At 49.3% G+C, this 17,136-nt stretch overlaps 7 protein-coding genes across 7 annotated transcripts; 3 read left to right on the forward strand and 4 right to left on the reverse strand.

Annotated features, from left to right (window-relative positions):
* Positions 1-1,144: 1,144 nt before the first annotated feature.
* On the reverse strand, positions 1,145-1,708 carry PGRI_007220 (carboxymuconolactone decarboxylase family protein; the record flags this gene model as incomplete). The annotated part of the gene is made up of 1 exon (XM_040788435.1): positions 1,145-1,708. One exon carries the CDS (start codon positions 1,706-1,708, stop codon positions 1,145-1,147), a length of 564 nt encoding a protein of 187 aa, XP_040652207.1.
* A 701-nt stretch (positions 1,709-2,409) lies between these two features.
* PGRI_007230 (DUF5427 domain-containing protein MTC1) lies at positions 2,410-3,988 on the forward strand (the record flags this gene model as incomplete). Its single annotated transcript, XM_040788436.1, has 2 exons — positions 2,410-2,956; positions 3,015-3,988. 2 exons carry the CDS (start codon positions 2,410-2,412, stop codon positions 3,986-3,988), a joined length of 1,521 nt encoding a protein of 506 aa, XP_040652208.1.
* Positions 3,989-4,288: 300 nt separating this feature from the next.
* On the reverse strand, positions 4,289-5,530 carry PGRI_007240 (5'/3'-nucleotidase SurE; the record flags this gene model as incomplete). Its single annotated transcript, XM_040788437.1, has 3 exons — positions 4,289-4,358; positions 4,413-5,293; positions 5,519-5,530. The coding sequence occupies 3 exons, from the start codon at positions 5,528-5,530 to the stop codon at positions 4,289-4,291; spliced, it is 963 nt and encodes a 320-aa protein (XP_040652209.1).
* Positions 5,531-6,807: 1,277 nt separating this feature from the next.
* On the forward strand, positions 6,808-9,413 carry PGRI_007250 (uncharacterized protein; the record flags this gene model as incomplete). The annotated part of the gene is made up of 5 exons (XM_040788438.1): positions 6,808-7,031; positions 7,104-8,223; positions 8,275-8,383; positions 8,439-8,764; positions 8,817-9,413. 5 exons carry the CDS (start codon positions 6,808-6,810, stop codon positions 9,411-9,413), a joined length of 2,376 nt encoding a protein of 791 aa, XP_040652210.1.
* Positions 9,414-9,843: 430 nt separating this feature from the next.
* Positions 9,844-10,338, reverse strand: PGRI_007260 (DUF2462 domain-containing protein; the record flags this gene model as incomplete). The annotated part of the gene is made up of 3 exons (XM_040788439.1): positions 9,844-10,014; positions 10,130-10,211; positions 10,289-10,338. 3 exons carry the CDS (start codon positions 10,336-10,338, stop codon positions 9,844-9,846), a joined length of 303 nt encoding a protein of 100 aa, XP_040652211.1.
* Positions 10,339-13,380: 3,042 nt separating this feature from the next.
* Positions 13,381-14,250, reverse strand: PGRI_007270 (uncharacterized protein; the record flags this gene model as incomplete). The annotated part of the gene is made up of 1 exon (XM_040788440.1): positions 13,381-14,250. One exon carries the CDS (start codon positions 14,248-14,250, stop codon positions 13,381-13,383), a length of 870 nt encoding a protein of 289 aa, XP_040652212.1.
* A 360-nt stretch (positions 14,251-14,610) lies between these two features.
* On the forward strand, positions 14,611-16,775 carry PGRI_007280 (putative GTPase NOG2; the record flags this gene model as incomplete). The annotated part of the gene is made up of 3 exons (XM_040788441.1): positions 14,611-14,708; positions 14,773-15,520; positions 15,936-16,775. 3 exons carry the CDS (start codon positions 14,611-14,613, stop codon positions 16,773-16,775), a joined length of 1,686 nt encoding a protein of 561 aa, XP_040652213.1.
* Positions 16,776-17,136: the final 361 nt, after the last annotated feature.

The raw sequence follows: 17,136 nt of genomic DNA on the forward strand, positions 1-17,136 counted from the left end.
CACTGCCCACCCTACGCGCTCACCCCCTGTAACAGAATACGGAATCACATTTGATTAGCTCTGTTCATGAAAAGTAGCACTTGGAGACTGCATTGGACTAAGGCTCAACTACACTGTACTAGAATATCCATAGCACCCGCACCCTAAACCAGAATCCTATCCTATGCATAGTTTATTTCTGCGATGCTTCAAATTAGACTCGAGTTTTACTTACTGCCTTGTAGGGCCATAATCATACGAGTTCTCTTATCTAATTACTCTTTCTTACCATGCATTTGGATAGCCCTACTGGAAACATACATCTCGGAAAGTAGATTTGACCCTGCATATGATGGCTGTCGTTCATAAAATGCTCCCCGATCCGATTTTGGAAGATGATATCCTTTTGATAAGGAGCCCAAGCTAAATTTTGCTTGCTTATTATAGGTAACAAATACAATTTGTGTATGAAAATACACACACATCCTCCGGTGAACGGGAAGACAATTAGTATCAATGCAACAACACCGTTACCGAGTTAATTCAATCGCATCAGGCTTTAAAATGTAATTCTAGTTATAGCTGGTAGCTTTAATGAATTTAAAAAGAAAAAAAAGATGTCGTCAGCACTAGGACTCGAACCTAGGTTCACGAATGAACAGCATATCAGGAATGTAATTATTCGCTGCGGGGATTATTAGTTATGGAGTCAAGTAGAGGCTGTGTTAAGGGTTACTCACAGTGCTGCGCCTTAACCACTCGGCCATACTGACAAGGCAGGTATGAAATGAGGCGCCACGTTGCCACCAAAAGGTACAATATTAAATGGACCTGTTCAATCACTAAAGGTGAATGCTGAGATCTCGCAAATTGATAGTGCTAGAAAAGGAAAAAAGGTCCTAAGAAAAAAAAAAAAGTGTGCTTGGGGTTTATAATTAAAGGCTTGCACGATTTTTCATGTTTGGCCCAAATGATAGATCACTATGTACAAATATGTACCAGGCCGGAGGACCTCTTATTGCGCCCAAGCACTGAACTAGAAACTAGAGGGCCTTAATAACGCTACATCTGCTTATATCTTAACAAAAATGTAAATAGCTCTCTAAACCTAGTATATTTTCTATTTTCTAGTATATTTTGCCAAAAGGCTTGTAACATCTACAGTTCAGTGCAGATGATTCTTCTCGCCAACATCCAAAGCCACCAAGAAGCGACTAACACAATTATAAGCGGCAATCGTAGCGGTAATTTCGACAACTTCCCGCTCATCAAAGCATCCCTTCAGCTCCGCAAAGACCTCATCAGGCACAGTGACCGTCTTGGTCATAGCATCGGTATACTTCAGCACAGCCTTCTGATCTGCACTCAAGACCGACGACGCAGCCTCGCTCGAGAAGTCTGCCTGAGCATCCCCAATAAACTTTAACGCCTCTGCGCTCAATCCACCTTCCTCAAGCAGAGGCGCATGTTGCTCCCACTCGAACAGAGCACCGTTGACCACTGCGACGCGGCAGATGGCTAGTTCGCGGACGACGGTTGAGAGAGTGGTTCGGGTGCGGATTGCGCCGATAAATGAGTTCCAGCCTTCTGTGACCGGGTACGAGTGCAGGAGGGCTAGGTCGAGGGGGAGAAGCGGGCCTGGGGCTCGGCGGGCTTGGACGCTGGCTAGGATTCTAGCTTGGTCTGGTGTGCTGGTTGCTGGAGGATCTGCAACGTATGGGAGACGCATGTTGAGTGGTATGCGAGGGTCGTAGGCGGGCTTAATTGGAAGTTGGTTTGTTCAATGGCTGGATTTGAGTAGAATCCGGGGTCTGGGGTTTGAGGTTAGTTGAGATGTGACTCAATCAGCTGGGCTTTGGAGCAAACAGCTATTTTCAATAAGGCGAATACTATGTACCTGAGGCAAGCTACACGCTTCGAAGATACTGCTCTTTTTTAGCGAAATCGGAACTGGGCTGGCTTTATATGGGAAATGAGTAACTATTTATCGGCAACCCCGCGCGGGTCCATTCCATAGCGGATACGGCTCAAAGCCGCGGGAGTCGGGTTTGCGCTTCCGGGTTGCTTCCGCGGGATTGTGTTTGGTTTGGCCTGAAAATCCAGTTATGGACATATTGAAGACGCGAAGATGCGAAGATGTGAAGCCAATTGACATTGTATACATACTAGGGTGCTGTGTACTATGCGGGGTGACACACCTAAATCCAAGACTGTCCAGGTAGTCCAACATCCAATAGGTGAAAGGCTTGGATTTTACCTGGGAATTGAATGAAATATTAAAATGAAAAGCTTTCTCTGTTGGGATCTTGAGATTTAACTAAATTTGACTTTCATCTGCAGTCAGCTGTTGGTCTTGGCACATGATCTCCACAAGTTTAGAAGCTCCAAAGGTGTCGTCACCTCTCCTGAACATTGTTCCCTCAAACAAACATGCCTCCAAAGGCCACTAAACCCACCAGTGACGAGCTTTTAGCTCAGTTTGATGACCTCGGTCTTGACAAATCCGGCAACAAAACAGCTAAAGCCATTGTTACATCCGAAAATGTTAAGGGCGGGCAGGAAGACATCCTGGCTGAGCTGGACCACCTAGCCACACAGCGTCCAGCCAGTGGACCAGGTACACCGCGCCTGTCTGCCGATAAGCCTAGATCTTCTACACGATCTCCCCGCCCGAGCGCGACTATCGACCGACCGACCGAGGACAAGGCGCCGGTCCGCCAGTCTGAGGACACGGGTCGGTCTTCGCGCGCAGAAGCAAAGCCAGAACAGCCCAAGGTTGAGCCCGAGAATGTCCCCACACAGCAATCATCCGAGGAGGGTGCCGGCTGGTGGGGTGGATGGTCGGGAGGGCTATTCGCAACGGCTACCGCGGCTATGAAACAGGCCGAGGCGGCTGTCAAGGAAATCCAGAATAACGAGGAGGCTCAGAAGTGGGCTCAGCAGGTCAAGGGCAATGTTGGAGCTCTCCGTGATCTCGGTATAGATCCTCTTACTCAAGATCTGTTCACATGCAGACAAAGCTAACGCACACGCAGGCGGCGAGCTTCGAAACAGGGCAATCCCGACATTCACCAACCTCATCCACACCCTCGCACCTCCTATTTCCTCGCATGAGCGTCTACAGATCCATGTGACTCACGATATGTCCGGCTACCCTGGAATCGACCCTCTAGTCTATGCGGTATTCTCCCGAGTGATGTCCCAAGTCGAGGGCGGGGAGCTGTTGGTGATCCAGCGAGGCCAGGAGTCATCCCCGAAGCGCGGGATCGATGTTACCGGCTATATGACCAGTGCCGGCTGGAATGATGGGCCCTGGTGGCGGACGGTTACACCTGGGCAACCGCGAAGCATCTCGTCCGTGCGAGGTGTCGTGGAAGGCTCCAAACTCGCTCGAGCCAGCGCCGAGTCCTACGCTACCGAGTACTTCTCGTCCCGTGGCGGAGTCGAAGAGGCCGCGAAGCACGCTTCGGAAGTCCTGAGTGAATTGAACCCGGTCCGCAGCAGCGATATCTTCTTGGCTATCCAGGCTATTAGCCAGACTACTTCTAAGGACCTCTTCCAAGCGGGCGCGACAGGCGAGCCGGCTACCGAAGGAGCTGTGGAAGCTGAGATGCAAGAAGAGGAGATCTCATTCGCGCTGTACCTCCACGACCCTATCCATGGCATTGCCTTCCACGCTATCTCCCAGAGTATCCCGCAAACATGGATTGAATGGCTCGATGCTTCGGTGCCAGCTCCCGAGAACCCCAGTGCCGAGGATGCGAATGCCCAGCGTGTTGTGGTTCCGGACGCCATCGCTGAGGTTATCGAGAGTGGAGGTGTTGACCCCCGCGAGTGGGTTTCGGAGTGGATTGAAGAAACTCTCTCGCTGACCGCCGGTATTATCGCACAGCGATACGTGGCTCGACGAATGGGTGTCGGTGAGGGAGGTGTCAGCAAGGGCAAGATGCGGGCTGAGCAGATGTCAACTGTGGATAGCGGCGCAGGCGAAGCTGCGCGCGCGCTCTAGAACTGTGATCTTTTATACCGAGCTCAAGAGCTGACGCTCTTATTTCAGCATCTCCTGTTATGTGATACACCTGCACTAGCTTTTCTATCTTATGTTATTTCTGTTGTTACTGGTATTCTCGCTGCCAGACAGCCTGGTGTAAATGCCTCTTATCGAAATCACTTGCGAAAAAAGAAAATCATGTATGCAATTCCCGTATATGTACAAAACGGACCTCCCTAATTCACCATATTATGCATTTTCGAAAACCATTGCGGGTATCGTAGGATCATCCAAGCATTCAGAGTCTGTTCAAGAACTTCAACAACCAAGGTCCAGCGGCCCTTCAAGGCCGGGGACATGCCAGAAATTGGCTCGCAGGGCAGTCACACTAGATAGCGGATTAGCATCTTCGGTTCCAGAGCAAAAAGATTCCATCTCTTACCTAGTCGACCCATTGAGCACAGTATGAGCATCCGTGCCCTCCTCACTCTCCTGCAACGTCTTCTTCATATCCGACAAATCAGCAGACCACTTAAACTGGCGCTGTCTGGAAGGCGCGGGGGCATGTCCATTAACAGTTATGCCATTGCCATTCGTCTCGCCATTGACATGAACACCATTCACGCCGTTCATGCCGTTCACACCATTAACCTTCTTCCCCGTCCCTTCCTCAGCATACAAACACCCCCTAGACCAATAATACGGCAAAGTGCGCGTATACAAAACCGGCCTCTCCTCAACATCAAGACACATAGGAACATTGATATTATAAAGCTCGACCCGGTCATCCCAGTTCTCATAAAGATGCCGCACAACCCTAACAGCCAGTCTCGCCGCAGCGGCAATAACATCATCAGTCTGTGGATCCTTGCTACCAAACGAGATAGCAATACCGCGCTTCCCGCAGAACACAGCCTCCAGCGCACCGCCTACCGTCCCTGAAGACAGGTTATAGATGGTCGAGGCATTTCGGCCGTGATTCGGGCCCGAAATGACAAGGTCAATGGGCGCCCGCTCGCTGAACAGGTTGTATAGACCTAGTTGCGCGCAGCTGGCCGGTGTTCCATTGCGAATCACCACCCAGTCATTTTCAGGGTCTGGAGATTCGAAGCTCGTGTCCCAGCTGCCGTCGGCATTGAAGGCATCCGGGTGTACATAGCTTGCTGTTAGGGATGCTTCAATTAGGTGGGCTTTGCCGATCCAGGAACGTGATGCTGCGGGAATTGCTACGGAGACTTGGTGGCCGTTTGCTTCGAGGGTGTTGACTAGTGGTCGGAGATATGGGGAGAGTTTTGTGCTTGGCGGACCATCATCGTTGACTACCTATTTTGGATTGTTAGTTTATTTGCTTTTTTTTTTGCTTTCTGCTGTTTTTATCTATCTACGTTGTGCAACGTATATGAATAGGTAATAGATAAAGAATGTGCATGTCATGTGGGTTCCGAGGAAGTATGGCAGATCTATAACGTAGATCCTTGCAGGAAATGGCGTTCTATACATTTTTCCATAACGGGGGAAAAGTAAAAATTCCTTGATGATCTTACTTACCAGGATGTGCATATCGGGCGGGATTAAGCAGCGCCAAGGGCGTTATGTGTGATATTCGAGTTTCGACCTGGATCTTGATTTTCGGTGAAGGTTCCCCTAGGAGTGGTTTGAACGGGGATTTTTTTGTTCTTTCTTTTTTTTTTATAAGAGAACCAGAAACATTTAAAGAAAGAAATATTCTGCACCCCGGAAATATTCGGGGTGCAGGACACTTATACTGGGGGAAATCAGGATAAGGAATGAGCCATTGGCCACACCGAATTACACACTGGGGCATGGGGTGAAGTCCATCAGGCTGCGGGGACGGCAATGGTAGGCCGGATGTAGCTTGCGGTGAACCGATTCGGTTTTCTCTCGGGCATACTGGCATGTGCTATTTGATATGAAGAGACCAGGTGATCATGTTGTGAACTATATAAGCTGTGATAAACCCACCTGTATGTTGTATCTTAATAGTTTCTAGTCTATAGTCTAACTATAGTTATAGTTAATTAGTTTAAAGTCTGTAGTCAGCTTGGAATATTTGCCAAGGTGATAGTCCTCCAGATATATATATATAGAGAGATCTATAATAGATATAACAGTTCTGAAGATAATCCATTATAATCTACAACATATAGATATATCTATAGTACTCCATCTATATGCATATAGTTTTTTTATAAAAAGGTTAACCTTGGATAACGTAATCAGTGCTACAACTTACACAGTACAACAAGGTCTGGAGGTGGAAAATTTTAGTCCTTGGCAAATTCGGTTTTTTTACATTTTAAGACTCCGTGGTCGGAGTTACTTTGGAGTTACTTTGGGACTTACTTAGAGGGATGTTCTATGCATGAAACTGTTCCTGGATCATTCGGTGCTTACATGGTCCGACTCTCCAGTCACTTCTCTTGTAAGACACCCGTGGGCAATATATTTAGTAAATACTTCATATAACCCTGTAATTCTGTAATTCTATAATTCATTATCTATGATTCAAAAGATTTACAAATCATCTCAATTCTCATATTGTAAACAAAACGGATATGTGGTCTGTGCCAACAACACGCTAGAGACGATCGCAGAAAATCTTGAGGTGGGGAATCCCGTCAGCCCTTCAACAATCTTCTGGCCCCTCAACCCTCTCCTCTTCAACATATCTCAGATAATTCGACACATCTTCGCCCCCTTACCTTACATCACTTCATTCTGCCACCCCACCAGTACCTGCAAAGTCTCAAAAAGCAAGTCTTTTTGGGATCTTTGCTTAACTAGGTCGTCGCCGGAACCTTACCCTCTCATCCTGTATGGACTGTGGAAGTACTGGGAATGCTGCGGGGATCGACCCCAAAATTTTAGACAATTGGCAAACGGAAGGCGCTTTTTCCGTCGCCTCATGGGAACATCTAGGTTACGACCAACCCCCCGAGTGGGACACCAGCCAGGAATCCAGCCAGTGTGATGCGGATATCGCGGATTTAGGTACTTTCCATGGTCCATTGACCGGTGAATACCGTCGTCTGGAGAACAGGTCCGAAAACCCTCCCTGACGCGAGATCGTGAAATGTGAGGTTGATGTGGGCTGACATGGGTCTTGTTGCAGAAAGCACGATGTAGCACCCGAAAACATGAACTATCCCGATGGCTTCATTGAGGGCACTGGCAGTGGCACGCTCAGCCCCAAGACCATCCCATCTTCCGCCGATGAGAATTTCCATTCCGACGAGGCTTGGCCACATTTTCAACTGTACAACTCCGTGAACATGCCAATGGACGCCTCTCTTCTCTACCCATACGCGAAAGGACCGAACCACTCGAATGGCGCCGTCATTGTCGATGATCTGGGAGAAATGCCTCACAGTCGTTTCTCGGATGTCCCGGTAGAGGGCATCATGTCGTTCCAGCAGATTCCCCAGCCCTTTCCCATGATCCCCGAGCAGTGGACTGAAATGCAACATGGCATTCCCGTCGACAATATGCCTCCGCCGCAAGAGTCCATGTCGCTCTCATTGGATGCACAGGATAGCCCCAAGGATCACTCCTTGGGGTTCCAGACTTCTATTAGATCGCTGGAATCGCGATGGCTGAATAGTCTGGAATCCCAACTGCCCACCCAACAGATCACACCGGTCTCTCAAGCGGCGAGCCCGCGAAATGCACAAATAGGACAGGAGTTCCAATTCAAATCGGAAAACTCCTCGGTATCAGGCGATCTGTCCGGAATTTACGAGTGCTCCTACTCCGCCACTAGCGACGAAGCCCCGGCATTTGCGGACCGCCAGTTGGAAGACGATGATGTCCAGTGGAAGACCTCACCGCATGAATCCACTTCACCGGAGGCATCGCAGCCTGCATTCAAAACCACTGCCTTCATGGTGAGTGAGGGCCCCGCAGAATCTCTAGTCACTGTTCCTTCGAGGTCGAGGGCTTCGTCGACTGCTGGCCAACGCGCCGGTCGGCCAGCACCACTTGCCATGCAGTCCTCGGCTACAGTCAAGAAGCGCAAGGCTAGAAACGCCGCGTCAATGGACCAAAGCGTCGCAAGGCCCTTGCAAATTGTCCAGGAGGATGGCCAAGGTGGCTCCATTGCGTCTGCGGACTTTGTCTCGCCCCCACGTGGCGCTCGCCGCAAGGGCCCATTGAGTATGGTCGGACGGGCCAATGCGGGTTTGCGCAGGAAAAACAAGGATACTTGCGTTCAGTGTCGACTGAATAAGCGCAAGGTAAGGATTCCTATCTAAATTCTACATTTTCATAACGCTAACGTGTTGCAGTGTGATGGCAGCGCCCCCTGCGATGCTTGTCGCCCCACACTTCATGAGCAACCATGCGCTCGTGCATGCTTCTCTAGTATTGTCGAGTTTGGAACCTGCAACTACATCTGTAAGAATCGATCAAACCTTCCCATGGATTGTTCAAATTGACTAATCCTATCTAGCTCAACGAGCTGTTAACCACCCCACGATGGATGGTTCCAACCGAGTCCGGATGGAGATCCCATCTGAATTTGACCTTAGTCAACTCTTGTCTTTGCTCGCCGAGCGCCAGGGGCGGTTCAACATCCGCGCTAGCCAGTCCTGGGGCTCTCTCTATGTCCTCGACCTGGGAGAGACCTACAAGTTCCTGAAGAACCTGAGCGAGTACAACGGCAACGCGAAGTCCACATTCATAGAGTTCATCGACCGACGAATTGTCGACTCGAAGGACAAGTCCAAGAACTGGCTGTCCTGCGTTTCCGACTGCGACCCAATGAACCAGGCCTACGTAAGTGTCCACTTATCATATATCAAACAGCATAAAACCTAACCATTCTCAGACCCTCCTCTCCCAGTGGAACAACATGCCCAGTCGCGCCAAATACAGCTTCGTGTCCCTCGATCCAGCAGTCGAAGAACGAACAATGGACATTAACAGTCCAGAAGACCAACGCGAGATCCTCCTCGCAGCACAACTATCCCGAATCTTCTGCCGCATGCTTGAGGTCGAGGGCTTCCGCAAGCTCGAGCGCGACTTCTACAACATAAAGTGGAAGCAAATCTCACACGAGACACACGTTCGCTTCCTCGGCGAACTCGGCCACATCCTTCTAACGCTGCGATGGCGCGTGAGCTGGTGGAAGCGACTCGGTGATGGCGGCCAGAGCCCCGATCCCACACAGCAGCACTACATCGACCGCGTCGAGCTGCTCTGTCGCATCCTTTACGTCTACTACACATGCGTACTGGCGAAGCTGCCCTCGTGGTCGGCGTCCGATGTCCCCAAGGGCATCTGGTCGACGTATGCAGACTCGGAGAATGCCATCTGGGATGATTTCCCTTCGGACTCCAGTGATGGCGGCTTCAATAGCTGGATGGAACGCGGCCAGGACCTGATCGAGCAGGCTGGTGTTCTGAGCCGCATCTCGAAGTTCTGAGATCGGGATAGCAGACTTTGTCTGCAATATGGATTGGTTGGTAATGGCATTGGAGTTGGAATTATAGATACCCTTTTTTCGTTTCGTTTATTTCTTTTTCAAGATTCCTTTGTTTCTATTGGATGCATCATGACTTATACATACAAGCTCTGTCTTATGATTTGATGATTTCGCGCATGTTATATGCATCTCGTTGATTTTCCCAAGATTTGTACATGGAATTACTATCAACATATATATACAACGCTTCTCTTCTCTACTTCATCTTGCATCCATCTTATACTACCTACCTTATACATAGAGACTACTAAAACTAAACCAGAAAAGACAATAGAAACTGGGTATCGATTTCATGCACTCATATAACGAGCTCTAGATAGACGAACTGCAAACAATATCGAATCAAACAAAACATCTCCATTCCCCGCACTTAAGTCGCCTTCTTAGGTCCAGACTCCTTGCGAGCCAAAGTACCATCCTTACGAGCAGCATTACGCTCCTTCTGCAGACGGTCCTTCTTTCCACCAGCCAACAGCTCGAGATGGCCTGCCTTTGTCGCCAGACTGCGTTCTGTCATTGAGACGAGGCCGGATGTGAGTTGCTAAAGAGTTGTTAGTGGCTGTTCTTGTTCTTTTTTGTTCTTCTTTGATCTTGATTTGATCTTGTCTTATCTCGACATAGATTGTGGTCTGCATCGAGAAGGAGCGAGTGCGTACCTTGGTCAGTTTCTTCTGCTTGATCAGGCCGGCTTTCTTGGGCGCGACGGAGCGGACACCCGGTCTTGTTGTCTTGGATGGCCTGGTGAGATTGTTAGTTTAATTGCTCAATTGCTGAATCAATGGGACAGTGAGGGTTTGTGTCTGGGTGGCACTTACTTTCTGCCTGGGCCGGTGGGACCGGCTTTTTTCAATGATCCTTGCACCATGGTTGTGTTGGGAGTTGAGATGGAGAGGTCGGTATGTGTATGGGAATAAGAGAAAGAGGTAGGAATTTGTAAAGCACCGCCAGCAGCACGAAGTAATTCTGGGCTTCTGTTTCTTTTTTCGGAGTGGGTTGCCGGAGGGAAAATTGCTTATCGGCTTATCTGGATCACGTGTATGTGGGACTGGGGCATTGATTTTCCGCTCCGAAGTATGTGGGATATAAGTTGGAGATGATGAAAGTCGATAATAATAATAAATTGTAATGAGGATGAAGGAAGGAAAAAAAGAGAGGGTGTAAATGCGGCTTCGACGGATCGAACTGGAACAGTCAGGTAGTGGAAGATCTTGGGCACTTCCCTTGTGGTACACATGAGCCATATTACTACTAGGCCACCTGCTGTTGTTCATAACATATTAGGCTTAACTTCCTTTTATCCTATGTTCAGAAACCTTTGGTTGACCTTTTCCTGTGCAACAAAGGGGCATGGTGGGCATGATTTGTACCTTAGACCTGTGCTTACACGGAGGAATATGATAGGATTATCTTTGAATCCTTTAAGTCATCTCCAGAGGAGTGTTAAATGCGTGATCGTTATATACGGTGATATTACTACATAGTATGGTTTGCGGTGGTGGCCTCAGGCCAGGACTACATGTAAGTAATGTTGTTTCTATAAGTTTTTCATCGTCCATATATATTTAGGAGACACCCAATTTGAAAGCTTCCTAGTCCATCCACTTGTCGATCAATATACCTACTTATATAGCCCTGGAGGCTATATTGCATTTACCAAAAGAATGACTACCAGTTAACACCATTCTCTTGCCTGGTCAGCAGGTCGGATAAATTACACTTTTGTTAGCTATACCCACTACTTGCTGCTACCCAGCCACCAGTCATTCACCGATATATTCCACACTTGATATTTAACAATAATGGCCTCAGAGAAGCAGTCCAGAAAGCGTCTGAGCAATATTTTCGCTGATGAAGCCTCTATCAGCAATGCAATCAAGTTGCACCTACATCGAAAGCCATTAGAAGAAAGATACCATCCGCAGCCTCTTTAAAAGTATATTACAGCCTGGGGCAAATCCTCTAAGCTGTTCGTCAAACGAGACCTCTGTGGATGTCTTATGGAGCCGCAATGTCTAGAGTGACATCTATTCCCCTTCACTCATGTCTGCCCTTCCTAGGGCCTGTGTACAGTCTTCCTCTGGAATGATGGGTTCTAGTAGTCCTTGTCCTATACTGCGTGCTAGTTTGATGGTATTGCTGCAAAGTACAGCTTCCGTAAGTACCCTTTTTTTACCAACATATGTCTTTTAGCTTGCTGACCATTCGAACAGAGACCACGGAACCTAAGGCGAAGCCTCCTCGGCGATATACGACCTTGTATCCCAGTTCTAGCGGAGCAGTACCTTCTTACGTGACGAGTACATGGTCGCGTACACCCCGGGTACCACCGTCAAAGGGACAAGAATAAGAAGCGAACGCACGAACAGCCCCCCGAATGGAAGACATTGAGACCGATGCACAAAGTCATTGGTGTCTCTAAATGAGCACAGAAATGGTGACTAGTGGATTGACGTTGTCACTTCCACTGGGAGAATGATACCATGTGTGTCAAGCCCTCGAACAAGAGCCAATAACCTTCTAGTCCATTAGGCACTGGGTGCATTCGGGCGCACCTAAGAGCCCAGACAATGAGTGGCCGGCTCTTCATATTGTCATTGGAACATCTCATTCACTCTCAAGTTATTGAAGGAGCCTTCCAATGCTCCAGTTTCCTTACTTCTACTGTTTCTATGAATGTCTGGATTATGATGGCAGCTGATGACCGGTCTTGCACATTCATTGTCACATCAAGTCTCATAATATCCTATCCCAAACCACCACTGAATGCACCCCGTCTCTCCCTGGATCAGAAAATCAAGAAGTACAAAAACCCACACAGCGTGGATTTGGTAGACCTGGATGTGTGCCGTCTGTTTGGATACGTGTTGTTCCTTTCTCACACTCCTGAGGAAACTTGATGACGCTGTTGGCGCGAAGAAGAAGGCTGGCTTTGATACTTCTCTCACTGGTATCTGGTATGTTATGCCTGTTTATGGGCATGCATGTACGTGTTTGTTAGATTGGTACAGGGGCCGCGTACTCTGATATCGAATGTTCAATGCTACCAATGGTGGAGTCAACTATACCTGGTCTTGCATTGCCGACACCCCTGCGTTTCAGGGCAGATTGAACTCTATGCCGTTTGTTGTTGCAGATGGTCACGTACCTTGAGCTCTGTCCTCTAAGACAAGAATCCAGACACTTCACCGCCGGAAGCGATGATACCGTGGACGACACCGTACCTGCCACCGAGTACCATCAGGGGTCCCTTGCTGTCACACTGAGAGCTTAGGGGAAGATAATGATGATGTATTTAGTCTATCTACGCGGGCCCTATAGGCCGGTCGGGAGTCACCAGACGGTGACACTTGCGGACGACATCGCCAATGACACGATCATCTATGGGTTCAATCCGAGGGAGTTCGGCACCTTTGACACCTCATCTTCGACTCTATTCTTCTCGAGTATCTGGGCTCTAAGTTCAAGAGTTGCTTGCTTCCCAAAAATGAGAGCTGCATCAGCGATTCGATAAGCTAAACTAGCAACCCAGCGATACAGCAACGAGAATAAACCTCAGAAAGCAGTAGACACAAATCTATAATGCGCAGCTATCCATAAATATGTATAATCGAACCCAGTCTGTCCCTCAATTGAGTTTCCACCGGTATCAACCCGCTTGGTATGAAGAATACTAGCGAGGTGATGCTGTAGCCATTATTGGATTGGTTGCGTGGTGAGACTACTTCTTCCTTGACATAAATCACGCCTTTCAGTGCCTTCACCCTTAGAAACCTACTCACATTGACATTAAACGTGGTGGGAACTTGACTCGAGAAAATGAAAGGACCTCAAAGGATCTCTTGATTTGAGCTTTGAAATGTGAATGTGATAGCTTGATAGATATTGTACATGATGCCAAAAAAATAGATTACTCCCGCATCTTACCTCCAGTAAGAGCCTCTCCAAGTTTCTTAACACGGTCCTGAGCGACATCCCAGCGAGCAGCCTCATTGTGACGGGTCTTGTTGGCAAGATTGTACACAGTTGGGGGGTTACCCAGGTTCCAGATGTTCTCGCCGGGCTGGTGGTCGTTGCGCCATGCCGGGTTCTCGCCCTCGGGGAAGACGCGGTCGATCTCAGCAGCGAGCTGCTCCTCGGTTGTAATGAACGTGCGAGCATTGACATACAACGACTGGAGGTGCTCCCTCCGCTCAGCCTCTTTTTGTGCCTGCTTGGCTTCCAGGCGTGCCCGAGAGAGCGCAAGGCGTTCCTCCCGGTTGGGGTCAGGGTAAACTGGCTGTTTTTGGGGCATCATCGCCTCGATGGTCGATGGCCGAGTGAGGCGCTCGTCCTCACGCTCGGGCTGCTGAAGAATGCGGTCCCGCCGTTTCTGACTCTCAAGACTGCGGCTGATTATCTTGGAATCTGCGGACCTTTTGCGCGAGTACAGATCTCGCAGACCATCCCGCAGGTTCTGTCTCCGCAGATCGGCCATTTTGTGCTTCCATTCCTGCTTCTCGGGGTTGCTGCTATTGATGCTCACTACACGTTCCGACTTGGGGAGAGGTGTGGCTGCATTGAGATATGGTGTCCGGGGCTTGTCCGCTCGGCGGGCCGGGAAGAGCTCACGAGGCACGGGTAGTGTACCCCTGACGTGAGGTTTGCGGGGGTTGGTGGGCTGGATAATCTTTGGCACATCGATGAAGTGAGGTGATTCGGGCCCGACTCGAAGATTGGCGGAGGAAGCAAATCCACGGACCTGCACAGAGGCAGTCCGGCTGTTGCGGAGGACAGACATGCGGCGCAATTCAACCCTGTCACTCCGTGGAGTGATCAAACAGGCAGGGGATTCTCGCAAAGTAAATTATCAAATCAAAGGTCAATGGCACGACCTTCAATCTAACCAGTATGTAGCCTGAGGTTGATTACCGTATAATAGGGAGGATACGCGGTCGAGCAAGTCGGAAGAAACAAGAAGCGATTTTCCCTTGGTCCGTGCACGATAATGTCTTGGCGCCAAAAAAAAATAATTCCCTCGCCGCCTTTTATTTTTCTTCTTCTTCTCTTTGCAGTCTGCCACTCTTCGTGTTTGGTCTTGCCTTCGATTTTTTTTCGGGCACTTTCTTTTCTTTTCATATTTTAACCCACAACCGTTATCATGGGTACAGGAAAGAAGGAGGCCAACCGTAAGGTGCGGCAGGGGAAGCCCAACGATGGCATGGCCAATGTCAAGACCAAAGGTGAAAATTTTTACCGGTATGTGAAGCCTCAGCCAAAATCTCTATTATGCTGGAATAAAAAATACTGACCCGCCTCTTAGTGATGCCAAGAAGCTTAAGACCTTGAACATGTTCAAGGATGGCACCCCTCGCCGCAACGCACAGGGTGATATCACAGTCGCTGCGAGTTATCAATCCAAGGAGTTGCCGACAGCCCGCATCGAGCCAAACCGTAAATGGTTTGCTAACTCCCGCGTTATCTCACAAGAGGCTCTCACCTCGTTCCGTGAGGCTGTTGCTGAGCGTGCTGCCGACCCGTACCAAGTTCTTCTTAAGACCAACAAGCTCCCCATGAGCTTGATCCGGGACAATGATAAGGTCAATGGTCTGAAGCAGCACCAGGCTAAGATGGCCATTGAGACGTCTCCTTTCAATGATACCTTCGGCCCCAAGGCTCAACGCAAGCGTGTCAAGCTTGGTGTGTCGTCACTCGAAGATCTTGCCGGCCAGACAGCCAAGATGCAGGACAGCTACATTGAGAAGAACGATGAGGGAACTCACGCCGATGGAAGTGCGATTGTTCGCGGTGATGACACTGCCGCAAAAGAAGACCTGGGTCTGCTCACTACCTCTCGTGAATCTGTCTTCTCCAAGGGACAGAGTAAGCGTATCTGGAACGAACTTTATAAGGTCATTGATTCTTCCGATGTCATCATTCATGTCCTGGATTCCCGTGATCCCGAGGGTACTCGTTGCAGAAGCGTTGAGAAATACGTTCGGGAGGAGGCACCACACAAGCACTTGATCTTCGTTCTCAACAAGTGCGATCTCGTCCCCACTGGCGTTGCTGTAAGTTTCACCGTTTCCCCTTTGCTACCCCTTTACTTCGCTCTGTTATTGCTTTCATTGCCGTCCTGCGTTTTTCTTTTATCCCCCTGTTCCATCGCTAAGTCAAGGCCTCTTCCTGCGACTTCGGTCGTGCACGACTTTGGTTGTGCTTGTTTCAATGGAATTCCGTCTGTTACAGCTTTGGTATATTAACACTGGCCCGCACCGAATTTCGTTATGAACCTAGGTTGACTTGCTTTCGTCTTGAAAGCCTGTCGCAAGGGCCAGCTGTGTTTTGTTTTTGAGTAGAAGTCTGCTTCTGCCTTTTTGGTGGCATTGTAGCAGAATTTCTTAGTAACATCCCACACATTCCTGCCTTTACACAATGTTTCATTCATTGCTGGTGACTGATTGCTAACTTTGCATCTTTGACTAGGCCGCTTGGGTTCGTCATCTTTCTAAGGACTACCCTTGTCTTGCTTTCCATGCCAACATCAACAACTCTTTCGGCAAGGGTTCTTTGATCTCGCTGCTTCGCCAGTTCTCTTCCCTTCACTCTGACCGCAAGCAAGTGTCGGTTGGCTTGATCGGCTACCCCAACACGGGCAAGTCTTCCATCATCAACACTCTCCGAGCCAAGAAGGTGTGCACAGTGGCTCCCATTCCGGGTGAAACCAAGGTCTGGCAGTACATCACCCTGATGAAGAGAATCTATCTCATCGATTGTCCTGGTGTGGTCCCTCCCAACGTCAATGACACCGAGGAGGACATCCTTCTCCGTGGTGTCTGCAGAGTGGAGAACGTCCACAACCCAGAGCAATACATCCCGGCCGTTCTTCGCCGTGTCTTGCCCCGTCACCTTGAACGTACCTACGGTATCAAGCACCAGGAGAACTACCTCGACTGGCTCGCACTTCTTGCTCGCCAGGGTGGTCGTCTCCTCAAGGGAGGTGAAGCTGATCTGGATGGTGTCGCCAAGATGGTGATCAACGACTTCCTTCGCGGAAAGATCCCCTGGTACACACCCCCTCCCAAGGGTACCGGTAAGGGTGAGAACGGCGAGAAGGACGAAGCGGGTGTCAAGGGCCGTGAGGGTGCACTCGGCGAGATGCCTCGCAAGCGCAAGTTGGATGAAAACAACGAGCCTGCTGCCAAGGACGCTGAGGCCGAGGCCGAGTCTGAGTCTGCCCAAGATGAGGCCGTCGATGACGAGGACAGCGATAATGATTCTATCGCTAACTTGGAGGTCAGTGACGTGGAGAGTGGCGAGGAGTGATTGATCCATCGGTCTTTTCAAAGGCACTAGTGTCATCCCTATTCCTATGTCCGCCCTACGAAAGACGGTCAGTCTATCGCCATGAGATCGGCTTGCTAGCTCTTGAAACAGAGCTTCTAGCCGGGTCATTCCTCCCCATTTCCGCATTGCGCGGACCTGGCTCTCCACAAGACATCGTCGTGTGTTTTATCGCACAGAAGTCTGAAGGTTGCCTTGCGACATGTCGCCCAGGCCTGAAGAGTGCCTGTCATCCAAAAGCCGCGTCAATCGTGAGCATCCCGGTACATAATTGTACAACTTTAGGCGTTTAGGTGTTTTTCCGTCACCAGCCCCAAATCAGATACCCGATTCGATGAGGAAT

The sequence above is a fragment of the Penicillium griseofulvum genome (genome assembly GCF_001561935.1).
Source record: "Penicillium griseofulvum strain PG3 chromosome Unknown contig_79, whole genome shotgun sequence".
Taxonomy (NCBI): domain Eukaryota; kingdom Fungi; phylum Ascomycota; class Eurotiomycetes; order Eurotiales; family Aspergillaceae; genus Penicillium; species Penicillium griseofulvum.